Source organism: Paramisgurnus dabryanus, chromosome 6 (assembly GCF_030506205.2).
Source record: "Paramisgurnus dabryanus chromosome 6, PD_genome_1.1, whole genome shotgun sequence".
NCBI lineage: Eukaryota > Metazoa > Chordata > Actinopteri > Cypriniformes > Cobitidae > Paramisgurnus > Paramisgurnus dabryanus.
This window is the reverse complement of record NC_133342.1, coordinates 48,413,917-48,436,518: the sequence shown is the minus strand read 5'-3', so window position 1 is coordinate 48,436,518 and position 22,602 is coordinate 48,413,917. Positions and strand designations below refer to the sequence as shown.

Here is a 22,602-nt window from a genome sequence, read left to right as displayed (position 1 = left end):
CACACAACAAAGTTATGAAAATATTTTAATCGTTATTTGCATGAGAATAAATAAAAACTATCACCACAATGCTCACCACTATGATTCCCCTTATCTCGTGTATTAATATTTTTAAGTGTAACAATTTATGATTTGCAAAAATAACTGTTGCATCTGTGTAGATTAGATAAGCAAAGTGTATGCGCGTTGTGCACCCTATACATTATGGTCAAGCATGCGCCCTTAAAATAGCATAATGAACAACGCGCAACGCGCCACTGACTTTAAACTTTTTTTTTCTGGTCAGTGGCGCAATTGTTTTTTGAAACTGCAAAATAGCATCAGGGATGGTTTGCGCCCGAACACGCCTCTTTTTTTGCTTTGAACCACCCAGGGAGCGCAAGTTCATTCCCTAGTTTGCCGACGTGCTTCTGTGACGGGAAAAACCCGCTGTGCGCCGGGGCAAAATACGAATGATACATGCGTCACGGACAAAGTCAATTGCGCTGGGTGCAAGATAGAGCCCTACATCTTGACTGAGGTAAGAGGACAACACAGCTAAACGTTAAAATGATAGCCAAAGACTTTAAGCTGCTTAATGTTATGAAGCTTGTACTTTGACTGGACGTGTTTAAAAGTGTGCTGTTTATGATGCACATCCACAAAGGGAGTTAAACTTCCTTTATTTTTTAGATAACTTAGTTAAAAACTTAGTTGAAGTCTTGCATTTTATGCAGATAGATGGACGTTGTACATTTATGTTGTATAAAGGCTTAATATTATGCAGAGTGCGTCATATAGAAAGCGCTTCGGTTTGTGTTTATTAACCCTTCAGTTTCACTTCATCACGCAGCTTTTCCCGTTATAGGTTTCTGTTATAAACATTTAATTCATAAAAAATCTAGTATGTGTTCATTGTTCTGTCATAGTTTCTTCGAAATTAAGTTCCCTTTCAGTCGGTCACTACGACGTCACGTCGTGACCGACGAATTGGGAACTCGCTTAGAGAGACCAATCTGCTTCGTATACTACTAAAACGCCAATGAACTTGGCATTGAGATATTTGCATAATGCTGGCGCCGCCCCGCCAGGTGCCTTTATAAGCAGCAGGTGCAAATAGGGAAATTAGCTTTTTCGCTTCGAAAGCCGGCTTTATCTGCTACTGAGAAGCTACTTTACTCTGTTGGGATTTGATTGCTGAAGTTGGTTGAACTAGCAGTATCACAGCGGACGCTTCGCTTATTCCACGGCTCTACATCTGTTTATTGTTTTGAGTTTAGTGTGTGCGTTGCCTTCCTGTGCGCTCATCAACTAAGCATCTGAGTGAATTTCCCTAAAAGAGTGATACGAGAGAGCTTTGTGCCTTGTTAAAGGCAGCCACTCTCTCGTATATGCGGGGATCAGCGTCCTTTTCAGGATAGCTTTTCGCCCGTGCGATCTTGGATGCGAGAAGTATAAGGGTTCCAGTGACGGTCACGAGCGCTGTCTTCGTGCTCAGGCATCGAGCACTCCGGGGCTGCGTTCGTGGAGGGTTTCTGTTCTCTCTGTGAGAGCATAACCCTCTTGGATTGCGGAGACGACTGTCGTTTCTACGGGAACGCTGTCCGCGCCTTTGCAGTGCTGACGCCGCCATGGTGCGGCTGTCAAGCGCTCGCAGGGCGCCCTTCGCGTCACTACGCTGAGTAGGACGGAGGATGCGTCCTCCACCTACCGGCCTTCTCATCCTCAGCCGGTTGAGGCTCCGGTGGAGACTGCAGAGTCGTGTTCTACGATGTCTGCCGAATCCATTGGACCTCCTTCTGGTCCCGTCACTTCTGCAGCATCAGAGGGGTGTCCATTTTTCCTCCGAGGCAGAGTCGTTCCGGAGATGGCGGCCGTGCCCGCGAGCGGCGGAGACGGTAGAGTTGGAAAGGTTAACCCCTCTCCGCCCGAACCGTCCCGCCCACATGATTGGTACTTCGGAGCTGCTCGGGCCTCTCGGTCCTCTCCTCCTGTGCCTTTCTTCCCCGACGGCACGAAGAGCTGACGTGATTTGCGGCCGTCCGGCCGTTCAGCTTTCACCCCTCACCTCCCTCACCAACGGAGCCGCTGAGGGCGGGGACCCCTTCAGTGGAGCGGGATGCGTTCCTGGAGGGACCACCCAACCCTTCCCTCCCGTGTTTGTAGACAGTCGTCCGGTTACGGACGCTGCCCATCAGGCATGCCGGAGAGGCGGCTTCAGCCCTGCACGTAATAACGTTGCTGCAGGCTCACAAAGGATTTACCAGGGAGGCCGCGACCTTCAGTCGTGCGATGTCCACCTCAGTGGTTCAAGATCGCCACCTTTGGCTGTGTCTGGCTGACATGACGGACGCAGACGAGAACAACTTGAATGCTCCTGTCTCACAGACCGGCCTCTTCGGCGAGCCAGGGGAGTCGTACAGCTCCGCTGCACAGACTGAGGCGATCTCCTAGGTCATGCCCCGGCGGAACAGAGCTGCCCTTGGTCCACCACGCCGGCTCCTCAGTCTGCCTCTCGCCGTCGGCGTCCTGCGGCGACCACCTCCGTTCCCCTCCTCGGACCCCATCTCGGCAGCGCAGGGGAACCGGTCGTCAGCAGCTCGCCCCGCCCGCTTAGCCGCTTCCCGTGAAAATCGGGAGTTTAAGTGGCCAGTGAAGGGCGACCCGGATTGGCAGAGGATCACTCTTCAGGAGATGGAGCTCCTTCCCCCGATAGAGGGTCGGGTGGAAAATCCTTGGTTTGCATATGTTCCACCGGCTGTTTAGCCGGTACCCACTAACCACACATAGAGTGCATTCCTCTTCCCTCTCCAGGTCTCCAGAGGATCGAGAGAGCCGTGAGCGGGCACACACCAGCTCACCCTACCTCTCCTCTATCGCCAGCGGGTGACCTGAGGAGTCCGAGCTCTCCGCTGAGGAGACCGGACCACCAGCACCCTTATCGGAGTCTGCGCTCTCCGCAGAGGAGACCAGACGACCGTCACCCTCAGCGGGCTCAGGTCAGTGTCACACACACATACTGTAGATGTTTATGCTGTCACAGCAGACGCACCGGCAGTCCCACCTGTCTCGCTTCGCTGCCCCACCGCGGGTACTTCGGTAGTGTCGTTATTTCTCCTCGTACGGTGCCTGGGTGCTTGGCTTCAGTTCCCAGCCCGTTTCGTTGGGTTTTACGCACGATCCGCCTCGGTTACGAATCCGGCACACCCCAAAATTTCGGGCTTTCGTTTCACTGTAGTGAAAGCGTCCGATGCACATGTACTGCGTGCAAAAGTCGATATCCTGTTGGCGAAGGATGTTCGAGCCGGTCCCTCTTACCGAGATGATGATGATAGGGTTTTTCCAGCCTTTATCTCATAGTACCCAAAATACGCGGCGGGTTACGATCGATTTGATTTACGCACCGGCTCTACGAAGGTGTTCTTTTTGGATGATAACGCCGAGGCTCGTATTTCAATATTCAGATCGGTTTGCAGCCTTAGACCTGTAGACGTGTACTTTATGTGTCCATCTCCCCTCGCTTTAGACCGTTTTTCGCTCTGCGTCGTGGGGTGGGCATATTAATACGAAGTACACCATTCGAGCTGTCTCTCTCTCTCCGTGTCTCCATGTGCTAGTCACGGCATTAAAATGTCAGAGAGAGAGCGTTGTTCGCATTCTGCTTTTTTCTACGTCGACTTATAATAGCCCGTTCTTGGCAGACGTGCGCGAACACAGAGAGTTAATGCTTTGGCATCTCGCTCGTTTAAGTCTTCAGGTCGACTGGGAAAGAGCAACTTTGCCCCGTGCAGAGGATCCTTTTTCTCAGTATGGAAATAAGACTCGGTCGACTAATTGACGTGTTTAACAAGAGCGTGCAACCAGTCAGTTCTGACTTGCCTCGGTTTAATTCGAGGGAAGTACGCGGTCCCTCTGAAACAATTTCAGAAGCTCCTGGACATATGACAGCATGCTGCGGTTGTGACGCCGCCCGAGCTGCTTCATATGAGACCGCTTCAGCATTGGCTTACGATCGAGTCTCGAGGAGAGCGTGGCACACCGACATACACCGTGTAAACATTGCACCTGCGTGTCATTTAAATTTTTCCCTGTGGTAGACCCGGCATTTCCGATAGAAGATATGCCCCTGAGGGGTCTCCTGGCATTCTGTATATTGCAATGCCCTCAGCACGGGATGATCAGCCACGTATGACGGGCTTGCAGTCTCAGGGGTGTGCATAGCACCCCAACTGCCGCGAGCGGTGCGCTGTATATCTGGGACTTGTACGCTCCGCTATGGAGATGCGAGGGAAGGATGTATTAGCCGACACCAATAACATTGCGACTGTTGCGTTATTTACCGTTAAGGCGGTTTTGCGCTCTCGTCACCTGTCGCATCTCGCTCGTCATCTCCTCCTTTGGAGTCAGAAGCATCTGAGGTCCCTTCGTGCCATTTACATCCCGGGTTCGCTCAATACAGCGGCAGACGCGCTTCCCGAGCTGCGCCCCCGGCGAATGGCGACTCCACCTCCAGACGGTCCAGCTAATTTGGAAGAAGTTCGGTTGTGCGTAGATAGATCTGTTTGCGTCGCCGGACGATACCCACTGTCGCCTATTTTATTCACTAACCGAGGGCAGCCTCGGCGTGGATGCGTTGGCACACAGCTGGCCGCGGGGGGTGCGTAAATACGCATTCCTTCCAGTGAGCTTTATTGCGCAGACACTGTGCAAAGTCAGGCAGGACGAGGAGAGCCTTTTATTAGTCGCCCCGTACTGGATTGGTTTTCAGAGTTAATGCTCCTAGCGACAGCCCCTCCCTGACGATTTCCCCTGAGGAAAGACTTTCTTTCTTTAGGAAGGGGCACATTATGGCACCCGCGCCCCGACCTGTGGGATTTCCATGTATGGTCGTTGAGCGCGCGCAAGGTTTAGGTGATTTATCGCAAGCGGTATCTAACACCATCGACGCGGTTCGAGCACCGTCCACAAGACGGGCTTACGCGCTTAAAGAAACCTTTTTCGTCACCCGGTGCTCTTCGCAACGCGAGGACCCCAGAGAATGCCCATTAACATTGTGCTTTTATATCTTTAACATAGGTTAGATGGTAGGCTGTCCCTCCGCCATTAAAGTTGATATCGCTATTTCTGCTCATCACTCTCTTATCAACGACAGATCAGTTGGCCGGCATGATTTAATTATTTCATTTTAAGAGGCGCTCGCAGGCTAAACCCCTCGCGCCCTCCCTCTTTCCTCCTGAGACCTGTCCATGGTGCTGAAGCCTTCAGGTCTCCCTTTTGAGCCTTTGCAGTCTACGAGTCTGATGTTTTTATCAATGAAAACTCTGACCCTGATAGCATTGGCCTCCATGAAGAGAGTAGGGGATTTACATGCATTCTCTGTTGACGATTCGTGCTTTTAGTTTGGTCCTGCTGTCTCACTGAGACCCAGACCAGGCTACGTGCCCAAAGTTCCCACCACTCCCTTCAGAGATAAGGTGGTGAGCTTGCAAGCGCTGCCCCCGGAGGACGCAGACCCAACCATGGCTTTGTTGTGCCCCGTACGCGCACTGCGACTCTACGTGGATCGCACGCAAAGCCTCAGGACCTCAGACCAGCTCTTTGTTTGTTATGGTGGCCAGCAGAAAGGGAAAGCTGTCACTAAGCAGAGGATGTCTCATTGGATAGTTGTTACTATCGCCCTGGCTTATAATCTTCAGGGTATTCCTTGCCCCTTTAAATTGAGAGCGCACTCCACACGGAGTGTTGCCTCATCTTGGGCTTTAGCTCGTGGTTCCTCGCTAACAGACATCTGTAGAGCTGCTGGTTGGGCGACACCTAATACGTTCACTAGATTTTACAGTGTTCGTATCGAGCCTGTATCCTCTCGTGTTCTTTCCTCATCAGGGGGAGCACGGAGAGCAGTCTCGCAGGTCGGCTTGCAGCCTCCAACTGATGCTTCATAACTGTGTCAGTATGGAAGGCCTTCAGAACAAAAATGCCTAATGGTTTGAATTGTTCTTCCTCCGCTGCCTTGGCAGCCTTTGTTGCGGAGCATTGGCTGTCAGCCTTTCACTAGCTGTATCCTCGCGAACCTACGTGTCTGGCTCGGGCTCCACATTGTGTCCCACCGGGTTCCTTTGTGAGTATTTTTCCGTGGGGTTAATCCTACCAGCCCACGTTTCCCTTAGCAGAGCACTGCTTTGCTTACACAGCCACGGCTGTCTTTATTCCTCAACTACGGTTGACTTCGCCCACCATTAGCCCTTAAGACGGGCGGTGGCTTCCGCAGCGTTCCTATCCCGCTCAGGTAGGGCGCTTCCCGGTCGCTGGCACTTCTGTGGGGTTAAAGGAACATCTAGTGCCCGGCCTTCTGCCTTAAAACCTATCTCCTCCTCCTTAAGTGGAACCGGAGGGCTTTACGCAGACACTGGAAGAGGTCAGCCCCTAGTGGCGTTTTGGTAGGGATTCCCAATTCGTCGGTCACGACGTGACGTCGTAGTGACCGACTGAAAGGGAACGTCTCGGTTACGGATGTAACCCTCGTTCCCTGAAGGAGGGAACGGAGACGTCACGTCCCGTCGCCACAGGTGCTGCCACCTGCTGTTTATCGGCCGGTCTCATTTTCCCGGCTTTCTCAGCGAAAAGAAGCTAATTTCCCTATTTGCACCTGCTGCTTATAAAGGCACCTGGCGGGGCGGCGCCAGCATTATGCAAATATCTCAATGCCAAGTTCATTGGCGTTTTAGTAGTATACGAAGCAGATTGGTCTCTCTAAGCGAGTTCCCAATTCGTCGGTCACGACGTGACGTCTCCGTTCCCTCCTTCAGGGAACGAGGGTTACATCCGTAACCGAGACGTTTTATTTGAGTGTTTTTAATAAAGATATTTTCATTTTCACCATGACGCCCTTTTGAGGCTGTTTACACTTGGCATTAACATGCGTTTTCACAAGTGGACGACGTTAATGCCAGGTGTAAACGGTGTTCAAAACGTTTTGAGCTCGTCCACTTTCGACCACTTTCAACCACATTCAGAGGTAGCCGAAACCACTTTCGATCGGATCGCTTTGGAGTTGCGGAACGCAAATGTGGTTGAATGTGTTCGAACAGCCACCCGCGACCGCCTTCTCTCCGCCCATTTATCTAATCTGAGGTATTAAACACAAGTTTTACGTCTTTTTTTTACTTCTGGCGTGAAAATACGGTGAACAGCTCTCTTTTTAGCCTTTCATTGATAAAACTACTGCGGGTGTTCTCCGTAGTTTCGTTTTGAAAGCGTGAAAGTTGCGCGATCCTATTTCATCAATTGTGCTGAAAATTCAGAGAAAGCTCCAACATTTAAACGTACAAAACACTTTGCAGCATGTATACTTGCTAAACAAGCAGCGGACTCCGACATAATATTAGTTTGCGTCCATATAAACTCATAATTACTACCGCTCGCGTTTGAATGACAGCAGAGAGACTCGCCCATAGTCTCCACAGACCACCCACTCACAGTATTCAGGACAGAAGCGATCGAAAGTGGACAAAAGAGACGGATTTAAATACCAGGTGTAAACGTAATGTGTCTCTCTCGTTCACTTGTGATCCGATCGATGAAAACACATCTTAATACCAAGTGTAAACAGCCCCTTTGATTGCCCCGCCCCCAGTTAATGGAGTACTCGTTCTTCAGACCTATGGATTAATCGAAATGAAAAAATTACATGAATGCACATCCCTAATTTAATGTCAATAAAGTTAAATGAGCAGCGGATGGGCGGTTTGTGGGTCCTCTCACACGGTAACAGCGCGCCACAATAGCCAAGTTGTTTGTGTTTCAATTAACACATTTCTACCAGTTTATCATACCAACCGGTTTATCCCCCACCCCTAAAGGTTGAGAAACCCTCCTATATATATGGACCAAATCTAGTCTAGAGCTCATGCAGGTGTCACACTTAAAATGAATCCAGTGAAACCAACACTATTTTGCCATTGATTCAATTCTGATGATTGAAACTCAAAATCAAAGGAGGTTTGAAAGAATGTTTGTTTTTCTCTAACCTGCTCCTCTGCCATTCTTGACGTATTCTGAAGCTTTATGACTGTTTGGTTAAAAGCCTTCTGCATCTCATCCACCTGCTTCCTGTACCTGAACAGATGATACAGTTTACAGATGTACCACTGATAATGTCAATGCTTCAAGTCAGTGTGACCATCATAACAAATACTGTATAAACGGGGAAGTTAAGTTTATGATCACAGATTCCCTGAACAAACGCATTTCAATGAATAAGCAGGTCATCTTTGCATTGTCATGCTGTTCCCATTCCAGTGTCAATGATTAGTGTAGTTTATGAGCAGTACGACTCACCTTTGACTCAGCTGTTCTAAGTATCTTCCGCTCAGTGACATGTTCATCTCCAGGACTTTAATGCGATTGTTAAGTCTCATAAACACTGACTCTTTCTGACTGGAGCCATGCATTGGTACATCAGAGGAGTTGTGCATTTCTGAATCAATCTCAGAAGTAATGCCTTTAGTCTCCAGCATGGTATCATCGAATACATCCTTACTTTTTGATTCAGGTGATCCAAGTGAGCCATCTATAGGAAGAATGGGTTGGGTAGGTGTCAATAAAACATCTGCGACCGTCTCATCTTTGGTCGGTTTAGGCATTGGATGATCCACAAGAGGAGACGAAGAAGCCAGTTGTGATGGATCCACAGTGTTTGAAGAAACTGTACGAGTTGAAATTTTGAGGTTGGATTGCTGCGTGATCTGGTGATCGCTCCGGCTCTTCTCAGCAGTGCTGAGTGTTAAATGTGATAGGCTGGTTTTAAGGGGTTTCTCACTGGACCTCTCCTGAGGGATCTTCAATTGAAGGCAATCGCTGAAAGACAGGCATTCAAGTTCAATGGGATGTGTTACTTTAAAGGATTCAGCAGATGGTTTTAGAAAGTTTGATGTCAGACTAGGTTCAAGAGATCCCGATTCGAGACTCGACTCAAACATTTCTGCAACAGGTGGTGTTTCAGTATAAGTAAGCGAAACTTCTGAAGACATTTGTTCATTGGCAATTGTGGTGGGTTGTATTGCAAATGGCATGGTTGTAGTTGAAATAAAGTGTTTTGTTTGTGGTAATAGTGTAGAGGCCTGTGAACATGAGACGGGTTTCATTTTCTTCTTCTGATTGATTGATTGAGAAGAGCAGCGCTTTAGAAGATATTCCTGAAGTGAGAAAGAGCTTAGAGAGACATTCACATGACACTTCAGCTGATTTGTTTTCAATCGCTTCAGATTTTCATCCAAGGATCCATCTGATTCATCATCACCATCATCATCTGGCAGCAGAGTGACGATCTGCTGTAAGTCAGGGTGGATATGAAGATCCTTAGCATGAGTTTGAGCAGTGGGATCTTCTGAGAGTAATCCTGTGAATGTGGACTCAATCTTATGAGCTCCAGTCTCTCCAGGAATGCCGGTTGTTACTGTAGTCTCATTCAGAAGTCCACTGACCACCACAGTCTCTGATCTGAATCAAAGAAGTAATAGAAAAACAAGAAAAGTATATAGAAAAGTCATGACAAATAGTTGGTAACAATTTCTATGAAGCCTGGATTTATAATGCATTATAATGGCATAACGCCTTTTTTATACACTTCCATATTTGTGCCAATAACTTTTAAGAATTTTAAATGATTTATAACACATGATCAACTCCACACAAAGTTACATAGCTATTACATAGTTATAAAGCTGCTTATCAAGTTACATTGAATGGGAATCCTGAGGATTGTTAGGTTCCTCAGAGTAGAGGTCTTCACAGGTCCACTTAAATCCGCAAACCCGAGGTTTTACCAGAGACCTGTGTGGGTTAGGGACTAACTGTACGTTCACAACACCGCAGACTTGAGCTTCCAAAGAAGCCGCTGAACCACTCCTTGCCGCTGAACCGCGTCATAGCTCATTTCCATAAAGTTGAGCTTCTTTCAAATTTCTGATTGACGCTCTGGACCTCAAGACGCCCAAAACGCAATGCCGATGGATTTGATGCTCCTTGCAGCTGAGAGAAGCCAGCTTCCATTGTAAACAAATGACTTCCAGTAACTTTGAAAGCTCAAGTCTGCGGCGGTGTGAAGTAGGGTTGTTGCGGTGACAGAATTTTCCCACCGGTTAATCAGCGCTTGACAAACCCGGTTATACCGGTTTCACCGGGTGGGAGGGGCTTATAAATGCACAGAAGTGCCATTTAACTTTCACTTTTGAATTAGATGCAACTGTTGTTTAAATCCAGCGCTTGCGTACGCTGCGTTAAATCGCGTATGAATTTGCGTGCAAATGTGAGTGCAACAGCTGGTTTAAGTGCTTGAGTCAATTTGCGCAGGTACTTCTGAGAGAAACCGGCCAGTCCCAAGCAGAGCAACCGGCTATTCCTCCATAAAGCGCTGCTTGAATGATGGGTTTATTATTCTTCTTAATGAAAAACACAACAACAAAACGATCTCGCCTATATTAAACATCATATATGTATCTTATAACAAAAACGAGTAAGCACGCGTCTTCTGCCATCGTCTGCTCGCCGCAGTCTGACAGGAATAAAGGAAATCTGACACCCGCAGCCGCTGCTCTGTGATGATGCGCGTTCAGCTCCGCTGGATTCAGCCAGCAGACACATTCAGTTGTAAGTGTTTGCTCTCTCTAACCAAACTAAATTATTTAATTACAAGAAAATATCAAAACGACGGTGAAAGACGGTGTCGCGGTGGGCAAGTGATCTAACCGGTGAGAGGCTGAAGCACCGGTAATCACCGTTTCACCGACTATCGCAACAAGCCTAGTGTGAAGGTACAGTAAAAGTTTCACGGGTGTCTCTGACACGGCTCTGGTATAATATTAGCCGGCTTGGGTCAGGGGTAATTTAAAATGAATGTGTTTTTGGCAAACGGACCAGAGAAGACCCAAACTATCTTGTGTGTGTGCGTAGATGTCCTTTTACAACCCCTCCTCTGTTTTCCAACAGCACTTGGTAAAATGGTAAATGGACTGCATTTATATAGCGCTTTTAACAGACATATGGCCATCCAAAGCGCTTTACAAGTTGCCTCACATTCACCCATTCACTCACACATTCATACACCGATGGCGGTGTCAGCCATGCAAGGCGCCATCCAGCTCGTCGGGAGCAGCTGGGATTAGGCGTCTTGCTCAAGGACACCTCGACACTTGGTCCGGTGGAGCCGGGGATTGAACCACCAACCTTCCGGTTTGTAGACAACCTACATAAACCACTGAGCCACTGCGACATTGTGTGGCTAGCGGTAGGTTAATTTTCACTGAGCCAGACCTGTCAAACAATTTTAAATACACAATGTAAGCTGTTATCTCTGTGCCATCATCAAATAACAAATTTCAAATAAATGGTGCAGCGAGCCAAATGGTTACGAGGCCACCAGGATTATTTTCTGCCTGATTGGTGCGTGTGGCCTGCAGACTATCAGTTTACATTCGGTTTTAAAGTTGGGTTCAAATAAATTGCCACTGGGTGGACTTGGACCTCAACCAAAGGCTAGCCCACTGGAATGAGGATGCCATTATTTTGGTTGGTGCACCAGTCACAAGATATGCTGTCGCACCCCACTAGAGGTTTTGCTTCCTAATCGTTATTAACATACAGTGCCTTATAAGTAGACATATATAGAGCAGCAGCTTGGACTACACCCGCTATCTTTGTGAGGTGTTATAATCTTTGCCTGGAACTGGTTTTGTTTCAAGTTTTACAGGGTAATTAAGTATAATTCTGGGTGTATAGCTAGTATTTGCACCTTACCCCTCTCTGAGTGGATATGTGTGTCCAACTAAGTTCCCTCTAGAGGAAACATTGGACACTTTTCTAGCACTTATTATGGCAAACTTGGTGAAAGAGTTATGCCATTAGGCCTGGTACTCTTGTCCCTTTTTCAGCATTCCCATGTACCTAAGTGCTCCATTCCAAGTAATTTTCCTTTCTGTAATCCTGTATGAAGTCTTTTAACTAACCAGGTTTTGTGTATTTGCCACAACAAGGACCTCCCTTTTGTGTAGGATGTTGTCTCCCTCCAGGTGGGAAAGAATGCGTCCCATCTTGTTCCATGCTAGAGGAAGAGGGAATGCCTAAGGCTGTTATTGGTAAGTGTCTGTTCCCTCCGTGTGGGCAGGGAGGCATCTTACTCTTCAACCTGAAAGGTCATGACAGGGCAAAGGGGTCGCTGCGAGGCACTTGGTAGCTTGCTTGTATTTCATCTGCTTTACTTAATGACACTATTGACACTTTTCATATAGATACCCCTAATGTTACTACACTGACATGACGTCGAGTGAACTAAACCTACGGCACTCTCGGCTCCTCAGCACAAATCTGGAGCAGAAATGGGTCCTCCTGACTGTGAACACTAGGGGTGTAACGGTATGTGTATTCGTATCGGATCGTTTTGGTTCAGGGCTTTCGGCACGAATGCAATCTTTTATGTGCGCCTGTGCGGAACATAATACGTGGGTTTCCACACGAACATATTAAATGGCAGAAGTCTCCGTGTTCTGCGCAAGTCTTCTGTCAAACATATAACATCATTCGGCCCGCAGAAAGATTTGTATTTACTTAGTTGTATATTTGTTTGATTATTGATGTAAACGTTTATGTGTCGTGTCTAAAAGCGCATGTTAAACGCCTGTCAACGCGCTGTTTTGTTCTTTCAAAAGTGCGTGAGAGGATGCACGTCTTTCGTTGCTACGCAATCATGAGACGCACTTTCTGTGACAGCGAGAATAATGGAATGCGTGATCAGATTTTTCATCTGCACCTCACGTCAATCATATCATTGTCACAATGCGATCAGCTGGTCAGGACAGAGAAGAGCTGTAACCCGGGCTTACTCAGCTGTTACTCAGCTGCGGAGGGGTTCGTTAGTAAAGTCACAGCTTACATTGACGACACAAGCAAAGATTAGGAGAAACGTGCAAAAGATCAAAGATGGCATGGTATGCAACTCACTAATCTCAAAATGAGTGTATAATAAGTATATCATCATGTTGCTTGCTATGCAGTTACACAGAGCAGTAATATTATTTTTATACAGAGATGGTACATAGCCAATTCAATACTGAGTTAAACAATCCAAAATAAATCAAAACAGAAAATTTTTGGTGGCAAAAATGTAGGCTAATAGTTCATAAATGTATTCAGGAATTGAATTTGTGCAAGGTTTAAGTAGAAAAAGTTTAAGAGAAGGTTAAGAAAAGAATTACCTACTGTTATAAAATAATGTAAAAAAGAACTTTGCAGTAGTATTTTATTTATTATTTTTTCATTTTATATATATTTTATATATTATATTTAATAAAAATTGTTTAAAAAAGTGTAAACAAATTGTAAAAAAGTTTATAGTAAACAACCTGCAGTTTAATGTTTGCATTTTTCCCTTACTGTACCGAAAATGAACCGAACCGTGGCCTCAAAACCGGGGTACGCACCGAACCGTGATTTTTGCGTACCGTTACACCCCTAGTGAACACAGGAAATCTTGCTAAAATTTTTGGGGTCAGACGTTAACAGAAAACAAACATGGAGGATGAATGACGAGAAGAAATAGGCAATAATACGACTTGGGACTGTTTTTTTACAAAAAAAGTTGCAGAAAAAGTTTGGTTAAAATTTTCGTGAGATGGCGTGAACATTGACAAGTTACAGGACAAGCTTAAGGTCAGCATGCTGTCTGATTGGGTATTGTTGTATTTCACATGACAATCTATAGAGTGTCTGCATGCCTGTCCTCAAGGTTCTACATTTACATTTAGCATTTAGCAGCTTTTATCCAAAGAGACTGGGGGTGCGTCTCATTTCTCTGTCTTACTCCTTTCCCCTACCCCTCGGTTTTGTGCGTTCATGTGAGGCGAAGTGGCGTCTCAATTCTCAGTTTGATCAAGAACTAGGGCCAAGGCGTAGGGATACACAGCCCTTGAAACGAAGTGTGATAAGAACCACACTTGAAAGAGAGGGGTAAACGTTAACGTAGGAATTTCTCAGGAGATCCGGCATCAAGATGTTTTATGGCTGAACATCAAACTGTCAAGGAGTTGCACAAATGAAAGTAACGTTATTTTCAGCAGTTTCATTGAGATTATATCATGACACTCATGTTATATGATACTTCTAATAATATGTTCAAGCGGTTTTAATTGTAATGTTTTTGTTTTGAGTCGCTAGTTAAGGCGCTAGCTAGCAGCTAAGTTAATGCTATGCGCTATTTGTTGAGCTCAGCTCAGGCAATCGATACCACAACCTGAGACGACGGCATCTTCTTTGTTTATGTCAACGCTTGTCTGTTTAGGTAGCAGCCATTTAGTGGCAAGGGAAGGGGATGCAAACGGTCATCGAGTGGTGTCTCATTTTTTAGACGAACAATCTGTCTTACCCCTTCCCCTTCACTCAGTTTCGAGGGGCAAGGGGAAGACAAAGGGGAAGGGGTAAGACAGAGAAATGAGATTGGCCCTTACAGTGCGTTAGCAGCAGGAGGTACACACTTTTTATCAGTATTTGTGTTCCCTGGACTCAAACCCATGATCTTTCCTGCTGCTAACGCAATGTTCTACCACTAAGCTTTACAGGAACATGTGGTGCTGCTAACAACACAATTTCTAATCAGTAATCTTCAACATGCTGAATAATTACGATTGAAGTTGAAGCTGTTCATGTGTTCTTCTGAGCAGATTAAATCACTTGTAACACACATTACACCACAAGAAAATCAGATAATAAGACAGTTTAGTTGGCCCAAAATCAGCCTAATTAAAATGTTGTGTGTGGCAGCATTTACCATGAAAGTTTTAAATGTGTAAAGAAGTTTTGAAAGAGTTACATACACAGCGGATGAGGTGGAGTGGATGGGTTGAGTAAGTAAAGATAGTCCTGACATATTCAAGTCTTCAGTGGAATCATTTCCTGCAGAAAACAAGTCAAGTTTCATTCACCCAACTTCTTTATTAATACTTCATCATCGTTTTGCATGACAATCATATTAGTTTAAATAAAATCAAAATTACTCTTTTATAAAAGTGCTGTAAGAAATGAAACAAGGAACAGACCTCCTTCTCCTGCAGTATTATTTGGATTTCCACCGAGCACATTAGCAGCAATGCTGTTGACCATTGTAAGAAGCACATCTATAACATAATCAGATGACTATTAATTAAATGTCAATGATATTCTGCTGAGTTAACTGTGGGCCTTGATTTATTCACAAACCACTGAAACCTCATGTTGTACTAAACCTGTATGAGTTTCTTTATTCTGCTGAGGTTTCATACAGATGAAGTTAAATGAAGGCTTTTCAACCTAAGATTTGTGTTGTACATTATGAGTATGTAAATGTAGTGTTCACAGTGTTTTGTAGTGTTTTTTTTTTGTCCTAATTATTATGTAGTTTGTGTAGTTAATATTAACACAATTATCAGAACACTAAGGTTTAAAAAATGGTGACCCTCACATTGTGAGGTTATTTACCATCCAGGCCTCAACCTAAAATGAGTTTAACATCACTGATGTACATTTACTGTACCTTTAGCAGATCCAATCAGATTTTTGGTGGATTTGTCATCTAATGGCACAAAATCCGGAGACTCATCTAATAAAATTGGAAAATAAAAAAATGATTAAAAACCATTCAATTTTTTCCATACATTTAGATATACTGTAACTTCCTGAAATAAGTAAACATGGAGGTATTGGAACTGTTGACTGACAGGTGCTTGTAAGTGATCACATGAAATGTCCCCACATTAAAATCAGATCATGTGTGTTTTATCAATTCTTTCTATTGCTTCTGCAGTCTGAGGATTGGCTTTAAAAAAGGCAAATAATCAAAACTCTATATTCATCTTTAAATGATTTTACAGACTTACGTATAAAAGGGGGTGCTACGTTAAGCCAAAGTCATCTGACTCCAAGGGGTGGAAAACCCCCCTAGGAGAAAAACAATGGGAAAAGTCCTAGGACGAAATAACCCTTGGAAGATATATATATATATATATATAAAAATATAAATATATGTAAACGGATAAGGAGATTATACGGGTTCAGCCGGTGGTCGCTTGGCAGGCATCACATTTGATAGACGGCCAGTAGATCAGTGGCGGGTTGCATGCACAGATCATTTCTTGAAGCCAGTAAACTACATATCTAAATGTAAGCTAGCACTATTTCTTTTAACATTTATGAGGCTATCTATCATGTAGCTGTGATGGCCTTTATTCTACATTCTGCTAGACAGTTTTCTGTTATCATACAGACTTACTGTACCAGCCAAAAATGTTGTTATAACAGAATACAGCCAAAACAGAATACAGGCATGATCTGAGCTGTTAGTATGGACCTGTATGCTGCTTTGTGTAAAGTGTAACAGTGGTCGAGAGGGTTTTGACCTCTGGTCAGATTGGAGACATGCTGTCCATACTTTGAGTAAAAGTTTCCTGAAAAAATCAGCTGTGATGATAAACAGACCATCAGGGTGTCTAATATTTAAGGATGACATTATAAGAGTTCGTGCACATGAGGTAGAATGGTCAGAAGTTGAATATTTAATGTCCACAATGCATTTCTAAAAAAAATCAATGATCTTTGTGAAAGATCCTCAGGATGGACACTGCGATGAACACAGCAAGCCCATAGATGTCTTTGCCATGTAAGACTGTCCATTTAGTTGTTCAGAGATTGGAAAAATGCTGGCCGCTGGATGTCTAATGCTAAGAGGTACAACTTTTGATTTTACATACAGTATGTGTAACCTTTTAAATGAATAAATGCGGTAGAAGTTTTGGTCATTCTTAATTTGTGTTAACTAATGTAAGGAAATTAAAGCTTACTGTAAAGCCAAAAATCCTTTACCATAGTCCTGGTCATCTCGAGAGTGTGGTCTGTCAGATGAATTCATTTCATACTCCTCCATCATGCTAGTGCCAAAAACTCTTTATAAAAGACAATTGACAGAGAGAGAGAGAGAGAGAGAGAGAGAGAGAGAGAGAGAGAGAGAGAGAGAGAGAGAGAGAGAGAGAAAGAGTAAATGAAGGTCTTTTCCCTCAGTAAACCCATCATATCATATTAACCGACTAAGGGGTTGTGTACACCAAAACTTTTAAACGCGGCTGAAAACGCCTGGACAACGCCGAATGCCAGCTTTCTTCAGCTAAGCGCTTTGGTAGCTCTGATACGTCAGCTGTGAGACAGTTGGTTGCTCTGATACTTGTCCCGCCCCTCCTCCACTGTGATTGGACGGCCGCGTGAGAACTGACATTGACGAGCGGAGCTTTTCATCCAAAGTTGAAAATTTTTCGACTCTCGGTGCTGAGCACGGAAAACCCCCGTGCGCCGGTTTTCAGCGCGGAAGAAAACCGCTAGCTGCTGGCTTATTTGAAAAACGCCGAGCTTCCATTGGAAACAATTGAAAACATGCACCGGCCGCGGGCGAAAAAGGTTTGGTGTACACAACCCCTAAATGTCTCATAGTCTCATGAGTTCAGCGCTCTTGATGTGAGAATCTGCTCTACTAGTTAAAAGTCTTCTGATATATCTGCTGTATGATTACATGCTTTGTGTCACCATCACATCACAAATGTATACAAATATTTGTGATGCGCTGTTAACTGCTGACCGATCCATTTACCACAACAAATAACCAACTGAAACCATTTTGTGTGATTTGAAAGCATACTGAGCCATCTACTCTCCGATGTTTCTCATGTTATTTTGCTGTCATACCCGATTGGTCGGCTGATTTTGGTCATTATGAACCTTACAATCAGAAGAACAAACCAGTACAGCACTGATCATGATCATTAAAACCTTTAATCACACATGGTATTTTAATCAGATGTCATTCCATTTAACAAAAAAATGTATTGCTCCTGAAATGTCGCATCAGTTGCCAGCAACTATTCATCATTTTGTTAGTACCAACAATTTCGGAGAGACTAGTGAGTCGGACTTGAGTCTCATGGCCGGCAGGTTTCTGACTGGCGCCCTTGAGCCAGGCACGCTCTACGTATGTGTGTGTCACATTTCAAGTATGGGTGACCATACATTTAATTATGGTCTTAAATTAAACCATACATTTAACTACAGTTTGCCCAGTGTTGTCTGAAGTGCCCTGGTGAAATATTTAGCACTTTTTCACTGTCGGGCCAAATCGCTCTAAGAACAGTAATGAAAGGTAACATTTATGTTTCCACTTGAGCCTAGTTCGCCATAGCACGATTACAAAGTGCTCTCGGCCCGGTATTTTCAGCACAGTTGTCTAAGTTTATGTAGTGAGATCGCCGCTCAGGATCAGTCACTCGTCTGTTGTCTGAGTAGAAGTTTCACTCTGTATCAGGTAAAGCGTGTTGTTCGAGCAAAGTAAACACAGGTCAGGTAAAAAGTAGTCCTATAAGCAAAAAATAAAAGAGTCTCCTCCATAATGCGCTTGCTATTTACATCGCATACCATCTGTTAACTCTTGTGTTATTAACACAAGGACTGACGCATTTGTATAACACGTTAATTGAAAGCTATTATCAGACTCGCAGTGGAAAAATACAACCATAACCGTACCGTCTCGGTTGGATCGACGCGGTATTGAACAGTTACACAACAAGAACGGTTTGGCAGGATTTTAGAAAAACGGCTATTGTTTCATTTCACCACATAACAATGAAGCTACTTTGACTCAGATGGTAAATCATACAGTTTAGTGGTCAATATTAAAAGATTGTGATCCCTTAATGATGTCCCTGACCAAACAGAATTCTAGAAAGCTGTGCTAATATAAATTACCTGACCATACTGAGAGGACAGAAATGTTCAGAGCCAAAATGGGACAGCAACTCCACCTGCAAATAAATAAATAAAATGGTAGTTTCACCTGTTTGATTATTCTCAAAAGTACAATATCATGAAAAGCAACAAGGCATCTACATCTACATGGCAGCATGACTTTGATTAAAAAAACTGATGACGACCTACTTAAAAATCGGCCTACAAGACATCCATGGATATGTTTTATCACTTAAAGCTGTAAGTGGAGGGTTCAAAACACTTGTGACGAGTGGGAAATGCTCTACCCTCCACTCGAGAGAAAGCACTATGGAGAGCGGCGCGCAACCTACCAAGGGGAGGTAAACATGAGTAAAACATTTGGTCTCATCAACTGGGTAAAACACAGGAAGATCCTTGTGCAGGGTGAACAGACACAATGATCAAAAGGAGGTAGACACCACTGAGGGCAATGCACAGGCTACTAACTGGGAACCCTACAGTAGAAAAGAGAGTCAATGAAGCCTATGAAGCACTGAGCACAAGAGTTCACATGAACAGGGTAACTGCTCCAATACCTCATAGTCTTATAGCCAAGCTGCTCCTACTGGCTTGCCCCCCAAAAAGTTCTTGATGCTCAGAAGATTTATCCACGTCTGACAGTAAATCACAGTAAATTACTCGTCATCATTGTGGACTGATAATGTCAAAGTAATGTCAATGAAAATGAGTTTGACAGAGCACAGAAAGACTGTGGGGCAAGGATTGGCGATGCTTCTTGCATGGGAGTCTCCATATCGTTTGTGGTGAATAAAGAAGTACGAAAGCCACGACCACAACGTTCTGATGGATGTACTCTCATGATGAGAACATGACACATCCACAAAAACTGTTTCAATGCAAACTTAATGCCTGTCAGACACAGCAACAAATCATCCAAGTAAACAGAACCAGAAAAACATCTTTAAAATGATGCAGGAAGTGCCCAGGGTATGACGTCATTGGCCGCTTAAGATTTGATCAGGCTCCAAAAGTAAATGACTATTGTCACGTCATTGACACACCACAATGAGAGACAGAAAGGGAACAGTACAAACTCTCGTTATAATAAATGGAGATGACTGTTTGAAACGAATCTCTGTAGCGATGACTCATTTAAACTTCTCTGATTTGCCATTACAGTACATTCCTGTGCTCATGTAGCAATAAGTTGTAATGCTTAACATGAAAAAAAAGATGATGCAGTATGCATAACTCTTAATGTAATGTTGTAATTTATTTTCATATTTTATTTTAAACGCGACATTCATAACAAATGTAATTGATATCAAAATGACTTGTTTTTCATGAGTTTCTGTGCTCAAGTTCAAGTCAAGTCTGAATGAAAAAAGCTTAATGCATTTAGTGAAGATGTTATGCAGAAGAAAGAAAAGGGAGAGAAAGGGAACTATAAACTAAAATCCTGCACTTGAAAGGTTTAAAGGTTTTATTGACTTTTGTTTATTTTCACTAACCTTGATGTATTTAGCAAACAAATGCTCATCAAGTGGAAAACTATGCACTGTCCGCTCATCACGTGCATGAAATGTTCCAAGCTTCAGCCATCTGTTGGTTGGATATCTGAAAACAAACAAAAATATTAATTTGTGTTTTAAGTATTAACATACATTTTTAACACACAAGTGGTGTTAATTACAGCTGCACTGATCTGCTATTAGTGGACAAATTTGGGCACTTTATGGTTCCATTTATATTTTACATATAAATGTTACATAAAAGTAACCTTTTCTCTTCTTAATACTTTCAAGTTATGCATTTATTTTCTGTTTTTTTATTAATCCTCTGCCATCCATGGTTTAGCCTTCTTATTTGTGACTGATGTTGTTTTGGTCTCTCTTCTGTGTCTCCATGTTTGTCACTACGTCACTACACATCGTACGCTATGTACTTTGCTGAAACTCTCTGGTGAATGCGCATTGGACGCTACCGGAAGCTAGTTAGTACAGCTTATTAAGTTTTAAATATGGATATTTTTCTTGTCTTGAGGGTGAGAAAATCATGGGGTAATTTTTATTCGGTGAACTATTACTTTAAGTTAAATTGTAATTAAAAACATCTTGGGTACGACGTAATATGACAAATCTTCCCTTACGAAAATTAACCATGGTTTTACTACAGTTAAAACAAAAAAAACATCGTAAGTGTAGTAAAACCATGGTTACCACAAAATAACCAATTTGCAGCAACAAACATCAAATTTCAAATATGAGAGTGCTGACCTGTCACTGATTGAGACCAGGAAATCTTTGGGGTTGGAGGAGAAGATCTCAAAGTTGGCAATGTCCAGCTGCCGTACCTGAATTGGCTGACACAGCTCGATAATGAACCTAGATGGAATGTGCATGTGAATAGACCAACAGAGATGTGTAGATGTGAGACATTCGTGAATACAAACACACACTCTATTTGTACTTGTTTAGAGATTTAAAAGAGACCTATTATGCCACATTCACTTTTCCATGGTGTTTGAACATCATGTATGTGTGCACAACCACCCTATTATGATAAAAATCCACTGCTCCCTTTTAAACCACACAAAAAACCACACTCTCATCGATCAAGCAGTTTTCATTTTCTTAGCAATGTAATGTCACAATGTGATGCTTAAGCCTTACTGAAGGACTGCTGAAGGCCTCTGCCATATTAGCATAATCCAACCCTCAGGAGTTGCGCACTGTCTGTCATTGTCTTCATGCTTGAGCAGAAGCAGTGACAGATATATCTTAGATATATCCAAAAAAGTGGTACATACGGTTCGCTATTTTGGTACCACCGGCAATGGAAATGGACAAAGTTGCGTACCGTACCAGCCAGTGGAAACGAGGCGTAAGAGTGAACATAACTCCTGACATCTGAGCTGCTAAAGACACAGTGGATTAGTTTCATTTATAAAGTGAGTGTGCCTTGAAAGTTTGAGACAATGCAACGCTGGATTGGCACAGTAGTTTATTCTGAAACGATGGCTCTATACCAACTGTTTGTAATTCAACTCCACATTCAGAGCAAGCGCTGGAGTTTACATTATGTGAATGTGTGCAAATCACTTTTCTAAATGTGTTTGTTAGCATGTTGTTGCTATTGCGGCTTGAGATACTATTATCTAGGATCATATTCACAGAAATCTATTTAACCGAAAAAGCAGTCACTGTATAAATTGCAAACGCCTTTTGGGTTAAGCGAGGCGCAGTAGCTCATTTGCATTTAAAGATACACACGAAAACAGTGAGTGTTTGCTCCCATCCTAATAGGGGAATTTTGGACATGCTATAATCAATGATCTGTGGGGTTTTTGAGGTGAAACTTCACAGACACATTCTGGGCACACATGAGACTTAGGGAGCACTCACATTATCCAAACCAAACCATGTCCCAGCGCGGTTGTCACCCCTCCCTACTCCCCCAGATGCACGCACTCACTTTTATCGATCCAAGCCCGGGCGCGCTTTCATTATTAGGATGCAATTGTTTTGAAAAATGTTCAATGTTCAATTTATTTATAAAGCACATAGTTAATACAACAGAAGTTGACCAAAGTGCTGTACATAAAAAATAATAATAATACCATTTTAAAAACAAACATTGTTACACAATAAAAACTTAAAATAAAAACAATAAGAATACACAATTGCTACCTCTCGTTTGGTCAATGATAAAATACGTCAGGCCCAACATCAGGAATACATAATAAAACGCTAAAACCTTCAATGCGTTATAAAACCCATCTCTCTATTTACACTGGCCATAAAGCTATTCCACCACCGATCATACACAATCAAATGC

General features: G+C 43.7%; 1 protein-coding gene across 1 annotated transcript in view; it reads right to left on the bottom strand.

The window, feature by feature from the left end:
• LOC135758115 (SUN domain-containing ossification factor-like) overlaps window positions 1-22,602 on the bottom strand; it is a 43,142-nt gene that overhangs the window by 8,222 nt on the left and 12,318 nt on the right. Inside the window, exons 9-17 of the mRNA XM_065272966.2 lie at window positions 21,042-21,149; window positions 20,277-20,382; window positions 18,784-18,839; window positions 16,861-16,940; window positions 15,536-15,601; window positions 15,063-15,140; window positions 14,841-14,919; window positions 8,317-9,477; window positions 8,007-8,094 (exon numbers count right to left, since the gene is read on the bottom strand). Coding sequence (XP_065129038.1) covers window positions 8,007-8,094; window positions 8,317-9,477; window positions 14,841-14,919; window positions 15,063-15,140; window positions 15,536-15,601; window positions 16,861-16,940; window positions 18,784-18,839; window positions 20,277-20,382; window positions 21,042-21,149 — 1,822 coding nt within the window. The remainder of the gene's footprint in view (window positions 1-8,006; window positions 8,095-8,316; window positions 9,478-14,840; window positions 14,920-15,062; window positions 15,141-15,535; window positions 15,602-16,860; window positions 16,941-18,783; window positions 18,840-20,276; window positions 20,383-21,041; window positions 21,150-22,602) is intronic.